The 19643-nt window shown below is 39.1% G+C and overlaps 1 protein-coding gene across 1 annotated transcript; it reads left to right on the top strand.

The window, feature by feature from the left end:
- The first annotated feature begins 1184 nt into the window (after positions 1–1184).
- On the top strand, positions 1185–3105 carry LOC117280398 (uncharacterized). The gene is made up of 3 exons (XM_033660115.1): positions 1185–1625; positions 1733–2003; positions 2453–3105. Exons 1-3 carry the CDS (start codon positions 1185–1187, stop codon positions 3103–3105), a joined length of 1365 nt encoding a protein of 454 aa, XP_033516006.1.
- Positions 3106–19643: the final 16538 nt, after the last annotated feature.

Below are 19643 nucleotides of genomic sequence, written 5' to 3'. Positions count from 1 at the left end.
TGACGGAATTGAAGCAGAGGTTATCGGGTGTTTCCAATAATGCCAATGGGAGGGCTCTGGTTCCTCCCAGCGTTCCCACAAATCAAACGACTCAAAGAATCGATAACGACACTCCAAGGGAGGATATCGATTTCGACGAGGTCGGAGGTACCGGCAGTGGATCTGAGAACAACAACTTAAATGAACCTTTCAAAACCAAGCTCATGAGATTCATGAGAAAAATGAATGAACAAATGGATCAGAATGCAAAGGGATTTCATGCTCGGGTGGATCAGATCCCGGGAGTGTCGCCGGTGTTAAAGGGACCAAATTCAAAGAAGTATACGTAGTTGCCGTTTAAACCAAGTGAGGCACCGAAGTTGATCCCAAAGAGGTTTAAGATGTCAGATATACCAAAATATAATGGGACTTTGGATCCACAAGAGCACATCACGACCTACTCTACGGCAGTAAAGGGAAACACTTGGCCCAGCATGAGAAGATGTCAGATATACCAAAATATAATGGGACTTTAGATAGGTAAGACAATGGAAGTTTATATTGACGACGTGTTAGTTAAGTCTCTCAATGCAGGAGATTATTTGAAACATCTCCAGGAGACATTTGACATTCTGAGAAAGTACAACATGAAGCTCAACCTAGAGAAGTGTGCCTTCAGAGTGGGTTCTGAAAAGTTCTTGGAGTTTCTGGTCTCTCAAAGAGGAATCGAAGTTAACCCCGATATGATCAAAGACATCGAGGATATATCGGACGAGCTGACAAGCGTGAAGGAAGTACAAAGGTTGACCGATAGATTGGCGGCTTTAAGTAGGTTCATCTCGAGGTCTTCAGAAAAGTGTTATCACTTCTTTTCACTTTTGAAAAAGAAGAACGATTTTGTATGGACTCCAGAATGCTAACAGGCATTGAAAGACCTAAAAAGGTACCTGTCTAGCCCTCTATTGTTGTCAAAACCCAGAGAAGGTGAGCATTTTTTGATTTATCTGGCTGTATTGAAAGTAGTGGTAAGTGTTGTTTTGGTCCGGGAAGAAGAAGGTATGCAATTTTCCATTTATTATGTTAGTAAAATATTATCGGGAGCGGAGACACGATATTTTTACCTTTACCTTTAAAAGCTAGTGTTAGCTCTTGTATTTGCCTTTCGAAAGCTTAGGCCTTATTTTCAATGTCATCCAGTAGCCGTTATGACAACCTTTCCCTTAAGGAATGTCCTTTATAAGTCTGAGTTGTTGGGTCGTTTGGCTAAATGGGCAGTCGAAGTTAGTGAATTCGACATTGAATACAATCCCAGGACTGCAATCAAGTCACTAGTTTTGGCTGACTTTGTGGCCGATTGTAGTCTAGAATTAATGCCTTTATCTGCTAAAGAAACAGTGCTGGTATCGGGAACGGCATCAGTAGTTTGGACCTTGTTTACGAATAGGATTTCTAACATAAAATGGTCCAGTCTAGGAGTAGTATTAATCACTCCTTTGGGGGAAACCCTGAGACAGGCCATTAGAATTGTGCCATTAACTAATAATAAAGCCGAGTATGAGGCTTTGGTTGCAGGACTTGAACTAGTTCGGGGATTAGGTTCCGAGGTCATCGAAATAAAGTGTGACTCCCAGCTGGTGGTGAACCAAGTATACCGAATTTTCAATACCAAGGAGGAATGCATTCAACAATACTTGAACAAAGTTCAAGTGTTACTTTCTCGATTCAAAGAGTGGTTAATTGTCCATATTCTAAGGGGGGAAATGTGGAGGCAGATGCATTAGCCAATTTGGGTTTGTCCATAAAAATGAAAGGATATGATTCTAATGCGGTAGTTCAACTGCTGCATTCGGTATGGGATGTGGATGACTACTGTGAAGTTAATTCAACCAGCTTAATATGGGATTTGAGGAATGAGTTTATTGAATATCTAAGGCATGGAAAATTTCTTGAAGACCCGAAGCATCCGGGGTACTGCGGACCAAGGCAGCTCGTTATTGTCTTGTTGACGAACAATTATACAAGAGGTCATTCCAAGGACCACTGGCTCGGTGTTTGGGGGTGTCGGAAACTGACTTTGTAGAAACATTATGGTGTAGAGTCATTGGTTCTCAAGATAGTAAGAGTTGGTTATTATTGGCCCCTGATGGAGTAAGACGCAAAGGCATTTGTGCAAAAGTGTGATAAATGTCAATGCCATGCACAATTAGTGCATCTACAACGTAACTTCTGCATTCGGTGGTGTTACCGTAGCAGTTCATAAAATGGGGAATGGATATAGTAGGTCCCTTACCACAAGGACCCGGTAAGGTAAAATTTCTTTTAGTTTTAACTAATTATTTTACTAAATGGGTTGAAGTGGGTGCTTACCAAAATATCGGAGAATGAGAAGTGATCGATTTTATATGGGATCATATCATCTGCTGGTTTGGAATATCAAAAGAAATTACTTGTGACAATGGGCCACAATTTATAGGTTCCAAAGTCACAAAGTTTCTAGAAGGATTGAAGATCAAACGAATTGCATCTTCACCATACCACCCGAGTGCTAATGGACAGGCGGAGTCGACCAAGAAGGTAATTATTCAACACCTTAAAAAGAAGCTAGAAGATGCTAAATGCAAGTGGCCAGATGAGCTATCGGGTGTGTTGTGGGCATATCGGACTACGACGAGGTCGAGCACGGGTGAAACGCCCTTTTCACTTGTATACGATTCAGAGGCTTTGATACCGGTGGAAGCATGGGAACCGAACTTAAGATTTTTTCGAGCAAACAAAGAAACAAACAATGAAGTGTTGCTGGTTAAACTAGATTTTCTTGAAGAGCACCGAAATCTGGTATATGTGAGGATGGTGGCACAAAAGCAAACGGTGGAAAGGTATTACAATCGCAGGGTAAATCTTCGATATTTCAAAGTTAGAAATTTGGTTCTGAGGAAGGTTACTCAAAGCACTCGGGAAGTTAACGCCGGGAAGTTGGGACCAACATGGGAAGGACCTTACCGGGTTTCATCTATAACCGGTAAAGGTTCATATGAATTGAAAAATCAAGATGGAGTTAAATTGCCAAGCAATTGGAATGTGACTCACCTTAAAGGTATTAGTGCTGAAGATCCTTGCTGGTACTGAAAGTATATGTTGCACTCTTTTTCCTTTCGACTAGTTTTTTTCCCAGTTGGGTTTTTCTAACAGGGTTTTTAATGAGACAACGATGTAAAGCATACTACGAAGGAAAGATCATCGGTAAATGCAAGACTTTTAGTGTTCGAATTTTCATACTTAGCATTCGAACACTGGGATGGGGGAATTGATACTTATGAAGACACTAGATTCCTTCAGTTCTGGATCCGGAGTAGTCTCGATGGTTTTCAAAATGGTGTCGCCTAACTTCCAGTATTGAGAAGAATGCTCTATATGAGATGCAATCTGTAGATAATCATTTGCCTTCACTGGTGAATCAACAACCATAAGCTCTATAGCCTTCACTTTAGCATTAGTATAAACAGTTATGTATAGATCAGCTCGTGTGGAAAACAGCTCGTGGATGGTTAAATAACCTTTGGCTCGATAGCATATTTCATATCCCAAAACTTTCATTTTAATAAGGCAGAAATGAAAAGTATACATCGAAGAGAGTGTTACGAAGATTGGGGACTGTTAAAATCGGGATCAATATCTTATCAGGACCGAGGACTGCATGATCAACCCTGTAGAAATAAGTCATACAAGTTAGCCACATGTATTGGCAGCTCTATTTACTCAAGAAAAAGAATTCTTATGCAAATGTGCTTTTAAAGATAAAGGGAATAAATCAAAGTCCTTTTATTTTTATCTTATTTCTTGTCCGAATGATAAGTTGATTTGTTTTATCATTTGAGAGTTAACAAAAACTTCAAATGCTTGTACCGGAATAAACAAGAGACATCCTCTTCAAGAGCACCATAAACATAAGGGCCCTCTCTTATGATACTCTCATAGTAAATGGTAGATTTCGGAAGTATTTATGCCCGAAATCAAAAGCTATCGGATGTGAAAAGATTCCCGAAGCTTTGTCAGTTAAATGAAAAAGAATATTTTTTGCACAATACTTAAACAATGGTAAAAGGAAGAAACTCCAACTGAAGAGAATCCAGAACCATGATGATAACTGGATTGAGTCGCAAGAACGGATGGCTGACGCAGCGGTCGAATTTTACCAAAACCAGTTCACGCAAGAAGCTGATCGTACAAGGTTTGAGCTCCTCAACCATGTACCCTCAATGGTGTCTTGTGATCAAAACATAGAACTTTGTAGAATTCCTACAATAGAGGAGGTAAAGGCAGTGGTTTTTGCATTGAGCGGTGAAAGTGCAAGTGGGCCAGATGGTTTCACAAGCATTTTCTTTCAAGAATATTGGGATATAATAGGGGAAGACAAACTATTTTTTTGTCTTGCTACCAAAAAAATAACAGGATCAAACATTTAACGACCTAAGGCCTATTAGCTTAAGCAATTTTGTAAATAAAGTTATCTCCAGAGTTGTTCATGATAGGCTGGAAAAAATACTGCCTTCTTTGACTCTTCTAATCAGTCAGGATTTGTCAAAGGGAGAAGTATATTTGAAAACATTCTGTTAACACAGGAGATTGTTACTGACATAAGATTAAGGGGAAAACCTGCTAATGTAGTTATCAAATTTGACATGGCAAAGGCTTATGATAGGGTCTCATGGAAGTATCTAATGCATGTTTTGAGGAAAATGGGATTTGCAGAATGCTTCATCAACATGATATGGAATTTAATTTCCAACAACTGGTATTCTGTTCTGATTAATGGTCAAGCATCAGGATTCTTTCACTCAACAAGAGGGGTCAAGCAAGGAGATCCTCTCTCTCCAGCCTGTTCATTCTCTCTTTAGAGGTTCTGTCTAGATCTTTAAATAAACTATTTAAAGACACGAGATTCAAGGGCTTTGGGATGCCTAAATGGACTGATCCATTAAATCATTTGGCCTATGCAGACGATACTATAATCTTTTCCTCTGCTGATCCATACTCTTTAAGGAAAATTGTAGAAGTTTTGTCCAAGTATGAGAACACTTCAAGCCAAATGATCAATAAGATAAAGAGTTCCTTTTATATGCATTATAGTGTGTCCTCAACAGTGTGCAGCTCGATAGGTACTATCAATGGATTTTCAAAGGGTGAATTTCCATTCACCTATCTTGGTTGCCCAATATTCTACACAAGAAGAAGGAACGATTATTACAATGACCTGATAAAAAATGTAAAGGCAAAACTGCACTCTTGGAAAGGGAAGCTACTATCATATGGTATGGGGGGAAATCTACATTAATCTCTAGTGTCCTACAGAGCATGCTAACGCACATCCTTTCTGTCATTGACCCTCCTAAAAATGTAATTGAACACCTTAATAAAGCCTTTGCGAGATTCTTCTGGAGTACCAAGGAAGAAGGTAGGAGTAGACATTGGACAAAATGGCAAAATCTATGCCTACCAAAGGAAGAAGGGGGTGTAGGTTTTAGATCACTGCATGATGCATCAGAAGCTTTATTTGCCAAATTATGGTGGAAGTTTTGGACATTCAAGTCCTTATGGTCTAACTTTATGTGGAACAAGTACTGTAAAAAGAAAATCCCGACAACTATCCAATTTAGACAAGGATCTCATGTATAGAGGAAAATGTTAGAGTCTAAGGAAGAGGTGGGGCACGAAATACTATGGGAAATGAATAGGGGTTCTACTAATGTTTGGCATGAGAATTGGACTGGTCTGGGAGCTCTGTACCATATTGTTCCAAATGACTATACAATCAATGAAGTTATGCAAGAAGTAGCTGAATTGAGAGTGGATGATACATGGGATGAGCAACTTCTAGCGCAATCTTTCCCTGCAGACATTGCTCAACATATCAGGCAAGAAGTCATATTTGGCACTACTGACGATTCCTGGGATGTTCCTAGATGGATGCCTTCACCCTCAGAAAATTTCTTTGTTAGTAGTGCTTAGAATATTTTAAGGCATAAAGATCATGTAAATCCTGACTACAATAAGATATGGACTAAAGGTCTACCTTTTAAAATCTCATTCTTCTTATGGAGATTGTGGAAGGGGAAGATTCCTACTGACGATTTGTGGAGAAGAAGTGGGTATTTGGTAGTGTCTAAGTGTTGTTGTTGTTCACAACCGCAAGAAGAGACTTTTCAACACTTGTTCTTAACTAGCGAAACTGCAACTAGAGTATGGAGAAACTTCCTTCAAGCAACAGGTTTAGTGGTCAATCTAGTACAGGTGCATCAAGTAATAAGAACATGGTGGAATGCAAAGTGCTGTCCTAAACTATACCTGTTAATCGGGCCGGGCTGACCCGTTTACAATCCGGTTCAGCCCGGGTCAGCCCGGTACTGTAGCGTGGGGGGCGGGCTGGGACGGGTTGAGCGAGGAGCGGGTTTCAAAAGAATAATTTTTTGATATCGGTGCACCGGAACCCGCTAAGCCCGTTAACGAGTTTTTAACGGGCTACAGCCCGGTTCAACCCGATATCTGTTACAATTATTTTTTTCCTGGACCGTTGCCAACGGTCAAATTCAAATATGACCGTTGGCTAACAGCCCTTTTTTGCAGAAATGGCTATTTCGGCCTACCCCCTTAAGAAAATAGCCCCCACACCCCTAATATTTGATAAATTATAATTTTAACCTTTTAAAAATTATAAATAGCCCCCTTCTTCTTCATTTTTCCTCACAATTCACTCTCTTACTGCTCTAATTCTCTCTCAATTCTCTCTTGATATTATTGATTATTGTTCTTAAATTCTCAATTACTTATTATTTTAAGTTTCATCAAATATTTAGTTTAGCCATTATAAAATTATTATTATCAAATATCAAGTATTCAAGTGAAGTGTGGTATCAACTATCAAGTATCGATCTATCAATTGAAGTTTAATTTTTGATATCAAATTTAGTGCGGCATCCGGAATCCCGGTACACTCGTTCCATACCTTTCTCTTCTTTGGTGTATACTTATTTTATTATTTAGAATTATTAATTTAATTTATTAATTTAATTTACATAATGGATATATTTAGAGCAGCCAAAAAAGCGTGCACTGGTAGAGGTGGTAGTAAGAAAACTTTCAAAAAATCAAGAGGTAGTGTTTGTTCTTCTAGTAGCTTTACACATATTTTTGAAAGTTCACCTGAAATTTAAATGTAGATTATGAGAGACTTCAAGAAAATTATGGTATAGATGATGATCTAGATGATAATTTAGATGATATTCAATCATCTGATAATCTTGAAACACCACCAGCTACACCTGGTAATGCTAGTCAAACTCAAAATATTAGGGGTGGAAGTAGTGGTAATACAAGTAGGCCTCCCCTCTCTATTAAGAAGAATTGAAGATTAAGAAGTAAGTGTTGGAATTTTTTTGACAGACTAGAAGAAGATAAAAATTATGTAAGATGTAAAATTTGTAAGGATATTTATAAACACGAGACCGGTAAGGGAGGGGGAACGGGTCAACTTCGTAGGCACATGGTAGATAACCACTCTCTTGATTGGGGAGTAGATGAGGAATATGGGCAACAAAAACTTAACCCGGGTACTGGAGGGTTAATGGGTAAATACGATATTAAGAAAGATCGAGAAGAATTAGCTAAAATGATTGTTTTAAGTTGTTTACCTTTTAGTTTTGCTGCTTCACCATATCTTGTTACTTATATTCAAAAAATTTATAACCCTTTGTTTAAAGGTATTCCTAGAAGTACTTGTAGAGCTGATATCTTTAGGCTTTTTGGACTATATCAGACATATATACGTTATTTGTTCGCCAGTCTTTTTTGTAGAATTTCTCTTACTTTTGATATTGGTTGTGCTGTAAATGGTAATGATTATTTGACTGTTACATGCCATTGGATAGATGATAATTTTTGTATGCAAAAACGTATTATTGCTTTTAAATATGATGAAGATCAAAGTCATACTGGTGCATTTATAAGTAATACTATCCATGAAGTTGTTATATTTTATAATCTTGCAGAAAAAGTTTTGTGTGTGTCATTTGATAATACTTCTAACAACAATGCTGCTATTATAATATTAAAATTGCATCTACACCCACTACTTCCTGAAATATTTCATGTTAGATGTGCATGTCATATTTATAATTTGATTGTGAAGAGTGGCCTTGAATTATTTAGAGATGATATCACTTTAGTTAGAAGAGTTGTTGGTGTAATTCAAGGAAATAATAGAAGTGCTAGATTAAATGCATTTAAAGAAAAATGTGTACACTATGGACTAAAACCAAGACTCATGCCTGAAGAAATAGTTACTAGATGGAATTATACTTATTTATTCTTAAAATATTATTATAAATATAGAATGCCTATAACTGAAGTTGCTAATTCTCATTGTACCGATCCTAGCCATTTGTTAACATCTAGAACTTGGGATGTCATTGAAGATGTTGCAAGGTTTTTACAATATTTTTATGTGGCTACACTTGAGTTTTCTGGAGCTTATTATCCTACTATTGCAAATGGTTTAGTTCATATTGCTGAAATTTCTCTTTTACTACATAATTTAAAAAAGAAAGAATGATATACTTCTGTTGTTGAATCTATGCTAGATAAGTTTAAAAAATATTTTTACCCAATTCCCCCTATTTACCTAATTGGTGCTATTTTAAACCCTTCTATCAAAATGGCCACTTGTCGCCAATTAATCAGTGCTTTATATTCTTATATGGATATTGGACCAACTAAAACTCCTGATATTGACACTTGTATTTCTGATCTACACAAACATTTAGAAATATTATATAATTATTATGCTAACATTGTTGATGCTTCTTCTGCTATAGATACAAATATTCCTTCAAGTTCAGTTTCAACATCTGGGACCAGTGCTTTGGATGATAATGATGGTGTTGAAGATTATTTGATTTGGTCTACACTAGGGGAGCATCAACAAACCAATAGCAGGAATATTGATGAACTTCAATTCTACTTGCAAAAGTCAGCAGAGCTCCGCACAAAGGAATTTCTACCATTGGGTTGGTGGAGGAGCAACTTAAATCAATTTTCTGTTCTTTCGGTTATGGCTCGAGACGTGATAAATGTGCCGATTTCAACAGTCGCATCAAAGAGTGCATTTATCCAAGCAAGACAGCAACTAGGAGATACTCGTCATTCATTGGGCAGCAACGCTTTGGAAATTCTAGTGTGCTTCAGAGATTGGATAAGATCAGAACGGCGAAATCAAGGGTGTGACGAGGTAGATGAAGCGGATGACCAAGAAATTGGAGATATAATGGTTTATGGTTCTGATTCAACCAATGCCGGAAACCAAAAACCTCATGTTGACATGGATGAACTTATAAAAATGATGCAAAGCATGTGATGTACTATTTCTTTTTTTTTTTAATAATTGTTGTAAACTTTTAATTTTTAAGTTCAAAAATAACAAAATCAAAAAAGAACTTGCAACTTAATTTGAAGTATTATATATTATTCAATAAAAATATCAAATGAACGCCTTCGGAGCTTGATCTTTACATATTGCCTATTGGTCTTATTAAATAATTTTTTGTAGCCACTTACTTTTAAATTTCAAATTTAAAACTTTAAACTTCAAAGTTTAATTCTAAGCCTTAAAAGTTTGCAAACACTTAAGTATCAATAACATTGAATAAGAAAAACAAAATTTACTAAAAAAAAAAAATAGCACGGCCCCATCCAGCCCGCTAAGCCCAAACCCGGACGGACAAAAAAAAACCCGAAAAATATAGCCCGCTAACAGCCTAGAACGTTAAACGGGCGGGCTGATATTTTTTGTGTACAGCCCGTCCCAGCCCGCCCGTTAAACACCCATATCCTAAACTAATGCCATTATATCAGGCAGCTCCAGCTGTAATCACATGGGAACTTTGGAAGAGGAGAAATACGATGAAGTATGGTGGTGCAATTTCTTGTAATAGGGTTATTCATGAAGTGAATAAGACTTTACATTATCTAGCAAGGATGAGGTACCCATGGCTGTCCAGAATTCCTCTTCTATGGTCAGATATGATCAGCTTCTTTGAAGGCTACAAGCCATAGGTGGGGACTAAGACAGTTACATGGCAGCTTCCTTATGAAGGTTGGTTCAAATGCAATACTGATGGTACATCAAGAGGCAATCCTGGTCCAAGCTCATATGGGTTTTGTGTTCGAGATCATGCTGGCGATTTAGTGTTTGCGAAAGTATAGGAGATAGGAGAGACAACTAACTTAGTGGCATAAGCAAAGGCAATTGTGGAGGGGTTAACATACTGTGTGGAAAGGCAGCTACATCCACTGATTATGGAGACTGATTCCTTAGTAACGAGGAAGATAATTGATGGAGAATGGGCAACTTCTTGGTGTATAGGTGCTGAAGTAAGGAAGATCAAGCATATAAAGAACAACTACAATGTTGTCTTTCAGCGTGTACTAAGGGAAGGGAACAGTATTGCTGACTTTTTTGCTAACCTAGCTTTCACTTTTGCAGGTACACACACATTTCAGTCATTTAATGAATTGCCAAGTGCAGGAAAAAAATTGATCAACATGGACAAATCACAAACTCGTAACCTTCGGATTAGGATTGTGAAGAGAAGAGAACCTGATTAATGAGATCAACATATAAAACCTTGCCTTGTTTCTTAGAAATTATGGTGTCTCAACAATATAGGCAAGATCTCAAAGAAAAGTAGGCTAGTAAAACTCCACAAACTAGCATTCCTAAACATGCAGTTGTTCTCACTTGTATGGTGTACATACTTGGTTGGTTATAATTATAGCTAGCATTGCACAACACCATACTATAGGGGATCTGTTGCAACCTCCTGTAAATGCTTGGCTGCAGATACCAAAGACCTGCGCTGCCTCTGCAAAGTCATATTAGTTTGATTATTGTTTTTGTCTCTCTCACTCTACTGGGCTATACACCAGTTGAAGAGTGTAGATGCTTGAGTAGTGTAAGCTAACTGAGGCAATATCATGGTCAAATTGTTTCTGCACTTCTCCAGGGTTTTAAACAGGTTTCTGTTGTGATAATTTTGCTCTCAAAAATATGTTGGCATGAGGTGTATAACAAATGTTGAATCTGCAGGTCAAATACATGCCAACTGAAGGGTGTAGATACAATAATCTGGGAGCACAAACACACTTCATAAACCTGTTTGCTACATTTAGCAGGATAACAAGATCAGAAAAATGAGGCAAAGACTAGTCTTATACAGATACCAAAGGATACCATATTTGCTTGGTTATAACTATCTTATCTCATCCTACTGGGCTTACATACACAATGCTTGAAGGATGTAGATACCTGAGTAGTGGTGACTGTAATATGCTTGGCTACAACATAATGCTCAACCAGCACTGCTTCTTCACAGAAGACAATCAAGAACTGATTAGTCTTCAGCAGAACCAGTATCACTATGCCAGTTGGAGTTGCCAATACTTAGTGCTATGTGTGAATGACTTGAAGATAACCAACAAGAGAGTCACAATCCATCACCAACAACATCCTGCATCATCATCAAAGGTATCAGCACACACAGATCCTGGGAGCACAATTTTACATCCTAACTTGGTTGTTTCATGTTGCAGGCATCAATAACAGGATCAGAAAACTGAGGCAAAGAATAGAGGCTCAACCTGCACTGCTTTTGCATAGAGAACAATCACAAAACTGATTGGTCTTCAGTAGAATTAGTACTGCTATTCAATGTCTGGCTGCTAGTTGAAGTTGCCACTGCCTTTTGCTATGCGGGAATGATTTAAAATGTTTGCTACTTCCCAGAGGATAACAAGATCAGAAAACTGAGGCAAAGACTAGTCTCATACAGATATCAAAGGATGCCATATTTGTTTAGTTATAGCTGTCTTCTCTCACTCTACTGGGCTTACATACACAATGCTTGAAGGGTGTAGATACCTGAGTAATGGTGACTGTAACATGCCTGGCTACAGCAGAATGCTCAACCAGCACTGCTTCTGCACAGAAGACAATCAAGAATTGATTAGTCTTCAGCAGAACCAGTATTACTATGCCAGTTGGAGTTGCCAATACTTAGTGCTACTTGAAGATAACCAACAAGAGAATCACAATCCAGCACCAACAACAACCCTCATCAATCAAAGTTATTAGCGCACACAGATCCTGGGAACACAATTTTGCATCCTAACTTGGTTGCTTTATGTTACAGGTATCAATAACAGGATCAGAAAACTGAGGCAAAAAATAGAGGCTCAACCTGCACTATTTTTGCACAGAAGTCTATCACAAAACTGATTGGTCCTCAGCAGAATCAGTACTGCTGTTACAATGTATGGATGCTAGTTGAAGTTGCTACTACCTTTTCCTATATGGGAATGATTTAAAGATAACCAACAAGAGAATCACAAACAAGCACCAACAACAGCCTTTCTTCACCACTCACCACCCAGTCATCTTCAAAGTTCTCAACACACATAGGAACCTGGGAGCACAACACTACATCCTAACTTGTTTGCTTTATCTTGCAGATTTCATAGACAAGATAAGACTGGTTTGGCAAGTATACAGAGGGGTGTTGATAGTACAAATAATCAGTAGAACACTGGTTCAACACAACATATATATGCTGCTCCTCTGAAAACTCTTAATGCATATTGGTGCTAGCATCAATCCCAGAGGTATTAGCATATTGCAATGCTCATTATGGGAGTCTCTCAGCACATTACAACAACCAAATATCAGCAACACAGATGACAACACAATCATGCTATACAGATCATTTTCAATCTGATTGAAGTGGTCAGCAATTTGTTGTACATACACAGAAATAACACAGATATCAGTACAAGTCAGGATCAGAAAAATGGAAGCTATCCTGCTATACATCACAAGCAATTTGACTTGGATATCAATCAGATGCACATACACAGATAATTATCACATGGCCTGAGCTTGACTACTATGTATTACTTGTGTGATGTTAGACCATCTCTCAGTAGTATTAGCATGTTATCATGCTCAGTCTGGGGGTGGTGTAACACCATACAAAACCATGGAGTCAAGCAGCCATCTCATAAATACGGATTATACTAAATGTGATTGCATTTATACTCACTATATAGTTGCACATAAATAACCTCTTTGTGTATGATTTATTGGGACTGGTATATCAAACTGAGGATACCTACTCACATGAAATACAAGGAAAACTGCTGCTTACATCTGTTTTTTGGTATTGACAGTATAATGTCATATCATTATCCAGTGGTATTAGTGTGCATGCATGCTCAATCTGGAGATGAAAAGGCACTATATTATCTTCATGTATCAAGCTGGTAGCTCTGTCTCTAGTAAGATTTCATCTCAAATTCATGCTCAATGTATCAACAATGATGCTGGAATTTTCAGCCCTAAGAACACAATATCCAAAATGCTTTGCTAGACAACTACTGGATTTAAACATATCTACTCCTTGGATTGCAACAAATGGCACCTGGTGAGAGCTTTGTAGGTGCTACAACAAATTGTTGGCAACTGGTGTGTACATTCACAATCGTCGGCAATACTTGGATGCTTCAAATTACAAGCCTTGTAGTTTCCATCGTTTATTATGTTACTTCTACATTGTTTTGTTTGTAGGTTATTTAAACATTTTATAATTTTTACCCAGTTGGGGATTTATTATATATAATAGCTACTAGGGTAATAACCTAGTAGTATATTTGCTAAAAAAAGGTTTCTTTTATTGGTTAAAATGCCAAACTTAGTAAAACATTTTGGCATAGTTACAAAAAGTAAAGAAAAAATGTATACATTAATTCTTGCTGCGAGAACCTGAAGGGAAAGAAGAGTCTTCGTTTTCTTTATCAGGAGAAGACTGTCTCGCTTCCGGTTTGAGGCCTTCATCTTTTTCAGTCTATCCTTCAGTTCCCGAATACTTGGAGTTAGTATTCGAAGGGTCAGAAGCAACGTGCCGTGTAGGGAGGTTCTTATGAGCAGTTGTCTCCAGCTCCCGGGCCTTGGCAATGCGTTCGTCAATGTTTGCAATGCCTTCTTTGGCTTCCTATAAAGTCTTCCTCTTCGTATGGTATATGGTGTAAGTCTTCTCAAAGAGGAAAGAATCTTCCTAATCTTGGAGTTTGGCTCAAAGTTTTGCAATCTTCGCTTGAAGCTTTTCATTTTCAGCTGTAACAATGTTGATTTTGGAATCAAGCTCAACGTTGGTGGTCGAGTGAAGTTGATTCTTCTCCATGAATCTTTTGAGTCTTTATTCCATTCTTTCTCTGCTCTCCTCGACAGTGTTAGCCTCCTCGGTTTTGGATCGTAAGCTAGCCTCCAAGATATTAACTTGCTCCATGAAGGTAGACTCATGCTCGGCAGCAACAATTATAGTATCATGAAGCTCGGCCCACTTAGCCTTAGCATCTTTATGGTCTTCATGTAATTGGGCGGCTTCCTAGATGTGGACCATCCTATCTTATTTGGACTGCTGCAACCGGGCCTCAAGGTCATCCATTTGAGAAATTTTTGTCTCGAGCACCGGGAGGCGCTCGACAAGCTGATTCCTTTCAACCAAAAGTTGATCTCGTTATGAAGTAAGCTCTTGCTTGTCCAGAATCAACCTTTGCAGGCCCTCAGAAGCAAGAAGGTTGGCCTGAAAAAGGTTAGAACTAAAGTTATCAATGCAATGTATAAACTGAAAGAAGATGGAAGAAAGTTAGATTGCTACCTGCGCCGAGCAAATGCTATTATTTATTAGACACTCCGTAGAAAGAGAGTCCATTTTCTCCAATCTTTTTCTGAGGCCAGTGACTTCAGATAATTGGCAAGCTCTACCGGCTTGGAAAATATATGGCACTCACTCGAAACCGAAAGAATGATACTTCTTTTTCTATGAGGGTCCTGAGTAGGTGCCGAGTAAGTACTTCCCAGATTTCCATAATCGGGTGACCGCAGAGGTCGCATGACCACAGACTCTGTCATCATGTCATATTTTGATTTACCGTTATCACCCATTTATCACATCTTACTCATAATGCTTCATTTTCTCTCTTCTTATTCTCCTGCTAATATTTTTGTCTATTACCTTATTCTAAAAACTTCATCAAAACACTCTTTCACTTTTAGCTCCCCTTTCTCCATCCACTGGCTCTTCGGGTTGCCTAACGTTCTCTCTTTACTAGGGACGGGAACCATACTAAGGTAAAGATTTATCCCTTCTAGGATTCGAGTGCATATCTTCTAAAGTTTCTAAACATTCTAGCATTCTTATATAACTGTACTTATTCTAGAGTGCACTACCTAGGTATCTCACAAGGAGAACTATTATCACATTTGCAATATTGTTCGGAAATGTCAGCTAATGCTAACAATCCATCCATAATTTTGGATTACTCTAACCCCAGCTAGATCCTTATATCCCATCCTTCTCTTAAACTATATATGTTATCTCCCATAGGGCATAACCGAGTTGGGTGTGGCCAATTGTACATACCTCTATTATTGTTAGAGGTAACTCAGAATGCTTATATTTCTCTGCCTGGATTGTAAATAATGATAATCTTCACCACTTGGGTACCTCATACCCTTCTTCACCTTGTTACTTTTACTTGTTGAAACTTGTATCTACCTTCTGATTCTCTTGTTGCTTTTTACCATATGGGTGGATAGATATTCATGCCTTATGACTCCTTATTAAGAAAGTTACACGTCTTAGTATACACATGATCTACTAAAGACCTTACATTTATTCATCATAAGCATGATGCAAGATCAAGATCCTCTGAATCAACTCTTCTACAACCACATTCAATCTCTTACCAATTGTCTTTCTGGATGTAGGTATCGTTGTACTACGAATAAAGTAGAATTTAGGAGTTTGAATTCTTACAACTGAGCTATACCATATGATCTAGAGTAAGAAGAAAGAGTGACAGTCCTAAATGTCATGTAGCTTGTTGCTTATAAGTGTGGTGTTGTCACACCCCGACTTCGGGGAGCGCGACCGGCGCTCAACTAAGGTAACCCAGCCAAGCAAGCCTGTTGGATTTCCTTCTACCCAACTCACCCATAAATAGAGAGAATATAAACTTCATTAATTAATACCAGGGTTCATGAACAACACTTGTTCCATCACCATTAGTTACTTCATTTATAAGTCTCCAAAACAATACATTTCACAACCATAGTTTTACAGTGGAAGCATGAGATACTATATGACATCTTTAGTTTAACTTTACCACACTAATAAACAACCCACAATATATCTACGGAGCCTCTAATAGATATAAAAAAGTACAATGTTGGTGCCGGCGACAAGGCCTCAGCTATACCTTAAAACATAAAGTAAACGTCAAATGATATGAAGCCCGGAACAGAGTAGGGCTCACCAAAATCTGCTGAATAGAGAGTAATTGCTAACGAGGATCAAAACCGCCCGCTGACAAACCACCTGCATCCATTGAAGATGCAGCGCCCCCGGTAAAAGGGACGTTAGTTCATATGGAATAGTACTAGTATGAAAACCAAAACACCTATTCAAGGACTTAGAAATACAACATGAATATGATGAATCAAAGTTAGCCGTTAAAGCCACGACAAATTATTAAAGCTTTCAATAACATTTATAAATTATTAAGTCGGGGATCCTCTACAACTACCTTTACACAAAGCGGCCCTGTCACCTTACCCCAATGTATGCCGGTGGAGGTGCAATCACGATACCCTCAACGCTACACAAAGCGGTCCTGCCACCTCACCCCAATGTATGTGGGTGGAGGTGTATCACAATACCACAATCCCTAGACCAAACGGCCATGCCACCTCACCCCAATATATGCGAGTGGAGGTGTATCAAAATACCACAATCCTTACACAAAGCGGCCATGCCGCCTCACCCCAATATATGCGGGTGGAGGTGTATCACAATACCACAATCTCTACACAAAGCGGCTCTGCCGCCTCACCCCAATATATGTGGGTAGAGGTGTATCACAATACCACTATCTTTACACAAAGTGGCCCTGCCACCTCACCTCAATATATGCGGGTGGAGGTGTAATCACAACACCACAACTCTAGATTCACAAAACGATAATAGTTTGTACAAGGGGTTCTCTTCCAATCAACCGTTTGGCACGTTCGACCTTAGAAAGGGTAGGTTCATAAGGTTTCATCATATGAGAAATAAGTCTTCGATTACATTGATTTCATACAAGGTTTTCTTCCCAAGAAGGGGGTATAACATAATTAAATCACAATAGAAAATCTTTAACATATCATTCATTCTTGAAATACTTTTTCCCGAAAAGGGAAATACACAATTTCAACTCTTGAACATATAGGAGCTCAAAACACTTTGGAAATACTTACAAAGCATAGCATTAATTAAGACAATCACATTTGGGCATGACCTGAGCACATAAGGTTTAAGGCACATCTATTTTCGAAGTCAATTTGGGACAGCTGAATCAAGGCTTATTTCATAACCTTTCTCACATCATTTCATTTCCTCGGCACCATTGGCCACAAGTATAACTTTCATTCTTAGCAAGTTGGCCACACTTTATAGCTCCAACCCATTTCTTTCACTTTCAAGCATCTTTATAGATTATCGACAACAAGGCATTCGACGTCAGTTCCCATGTTGCCCTAAATGCAAATCTAGGCGTCGACCCCAAAAATAGCATCCGCAGAGACGTTCGATCAGCTGGTCAGAATGCACAGGGTGACAAAGAAGGCGGAGTCAGCCTTCGAATAATATTCGAAATGCTGCAGGCTCAACAAGCTGCAATAGCACAACCTGAAAATCAGAACCACGCACCGAGTAGGGTCGAACCCGAGCCATTACAGGAAGTTGTTCACAGGGCCGAACCAGTGCTGGGGAGGTCAAATATGAATGAGTCAGGGACCAACTCCGCTATCTTGAAAAGGTTCGAGGGGTTGACAAAGTGAATAGAATTGGGGGAGAAGAAGATTGAAGCAAATGGCAAAAAAGTGGAAACATATAACTCCCGAGCTGATCAAATTTTGGGGGCACCTCCAATTTTGAAGGGTTTGGATTCAAAGAAGTTCGTACAAAAGCCCTTCCCCCGGAGCGCGGCTCCTAAACCCATTCCGAAAAAATTCCGCATGCCAGAAATTCCTAAGTATAATGGAACTATCGATCCCAACGAGTATGTCACTTCTTACACATGCGCAATAAAGGGGAACGATCTAAAGGACGATGAGATTGAGTCTGTATTGCTGAAGAAATTCAGAGAAACTTTATCAAAGGGGGCGATGATATGGTACCATAATTTGCCACCTAACTCCATTGATTCTTTTGCCATGCTCGCAGATTGCTTCGTTAAAGCACACGCCGGAGCGATAAAGGTCGAGACTAGAAAGTCGGACCTCTTCAAAGAAAGACAACGAGATGCTCAGAGAGGTTGTATCTTGGTTCCAAAAGGAGCGTATTGATTTGCCCACGGTCGCCGACGATTGGTCCATTTAGGCTTTCACTCAAGGCCCCAACATACGAAGTTCGGTAGCCTCACAATAGTTAAAGCAGAACTTGATCGAATATCCAGCTGTAACCTGGGCCGATGTGCATAATCGGTACCAGTCAAAGATTAGGGCCGAGGATGACCAGTTGGGGGCTTCTTCCGGGTCCGTTTATCCAAATAGGACCATCGACAGAGTTAAAAGGGATATTGACGGGGAACTACGGTCAAACAGAGATCTATATCAACCATACGGTGGAGATCGGAGAAACAACGGGCCTGGACGCAACCCCATTCGAATTGATAGAAGAAATAATTGAGGACAGAGCTCTCGAGGGCTCATGAGTAAGACCTGTTTTGACAGAAATGTCGAACCCAAAGAAGCACCACGACTATCGGAATACAACTTCAATATTGATGCATCAGCTATTGTATTGGCTATTGGGTGCATCAAAGACACCAGGTGGCCCCAACCTCTGCAGACCAATCCGGCCCAGAGAAATCCTAATCAAATGTGCAAATATCATGGCACCCATGGTCATAGAACAGAAGATTGCAGACAACTGAGGGAGGAGGTAGCCCGTTTGTTCAACGAAGGGCATCTTCGAGAATTCTTAAGCGATCAGGCTAAAAACCACTTCAAGAACAGAGATTCAAACAGACAGAATGAGCAAGAAGAGTTGCAGCACATGATCTACATGATTGTTGGAGGGGTCGATATTCCTCAGAGGCCCGTATTCAAACGCACCAAGGTGTCGATCACGAGGGAAAATCATACTCGAAACTACGTACCATAAGAGACCTTGTCTTTCAATGATGAGGATGCAAAGGGGATCTTACAAACCCACAATGACGCACTGGTAATATCTGTCTTTATGAATAAAATTCAAGTTAAACATGTTTTGATTGATCCAGGTAGCTCGACCAACATTATTCGATCGAGGGTCGTAGAACAACTCAGCCTGCAAGATCAAATTGTGCCCGCAACCCGAGTACTTAACGACTTCAACATGGCAAGTGAAACCACCAAAGGTGAAATTACTTTGCCAGTGAACATGGCCGGGACCATCCAAGAAACAAAGTTCCATGTGATCGAGGGTGACATGAGGTATAATGCCCTGCTCGGAAGGCCATGGATCCATAACATGAGG

Source organism: Nicotiana tomentosiformis, chromosome 5 (assembly GCF_000390325.3).
Source record: "Nicotiana tomentosiformis chromosome 5, ASM39032v3, whole genome shotgun sequence".
NCBI classification, from domain to species: domain Eukaryota; kingdom Viridiplantae; phylum Streptophyta; class Magnoliopsida; order Solanales; family Solanaceae; genus Nicotiana; species Nicotiana tomentosiformis.
Note: the sequence above shows the minus strand (reverse complement) of the source record. Positions and strands in the feature narration are given on the sequence as shown.

Coding starts and splice junctions, on each gene's coding strand:
- LOC117280398 (XM_033660115.1), top strand. CDS start 1,185: ATGACAACCTTTCCCTTAAGGAATGTCCTTTATAAGTCTGAGTTGTTG. Junction 1,626..1,732: donor CCCAGCTGGTGGTGAACCAA/GTATACCGAATT, acceptor CCATATTCTAAG/GGGGGAAATGTGGAGGCAGA. Junction 2,004..2,452: donor GACGAACAATTATACAAGAG/GTCATTCCAAGG, acceptor CACAATTTATAG/GTTCCAAAGTCACAAAGTTT.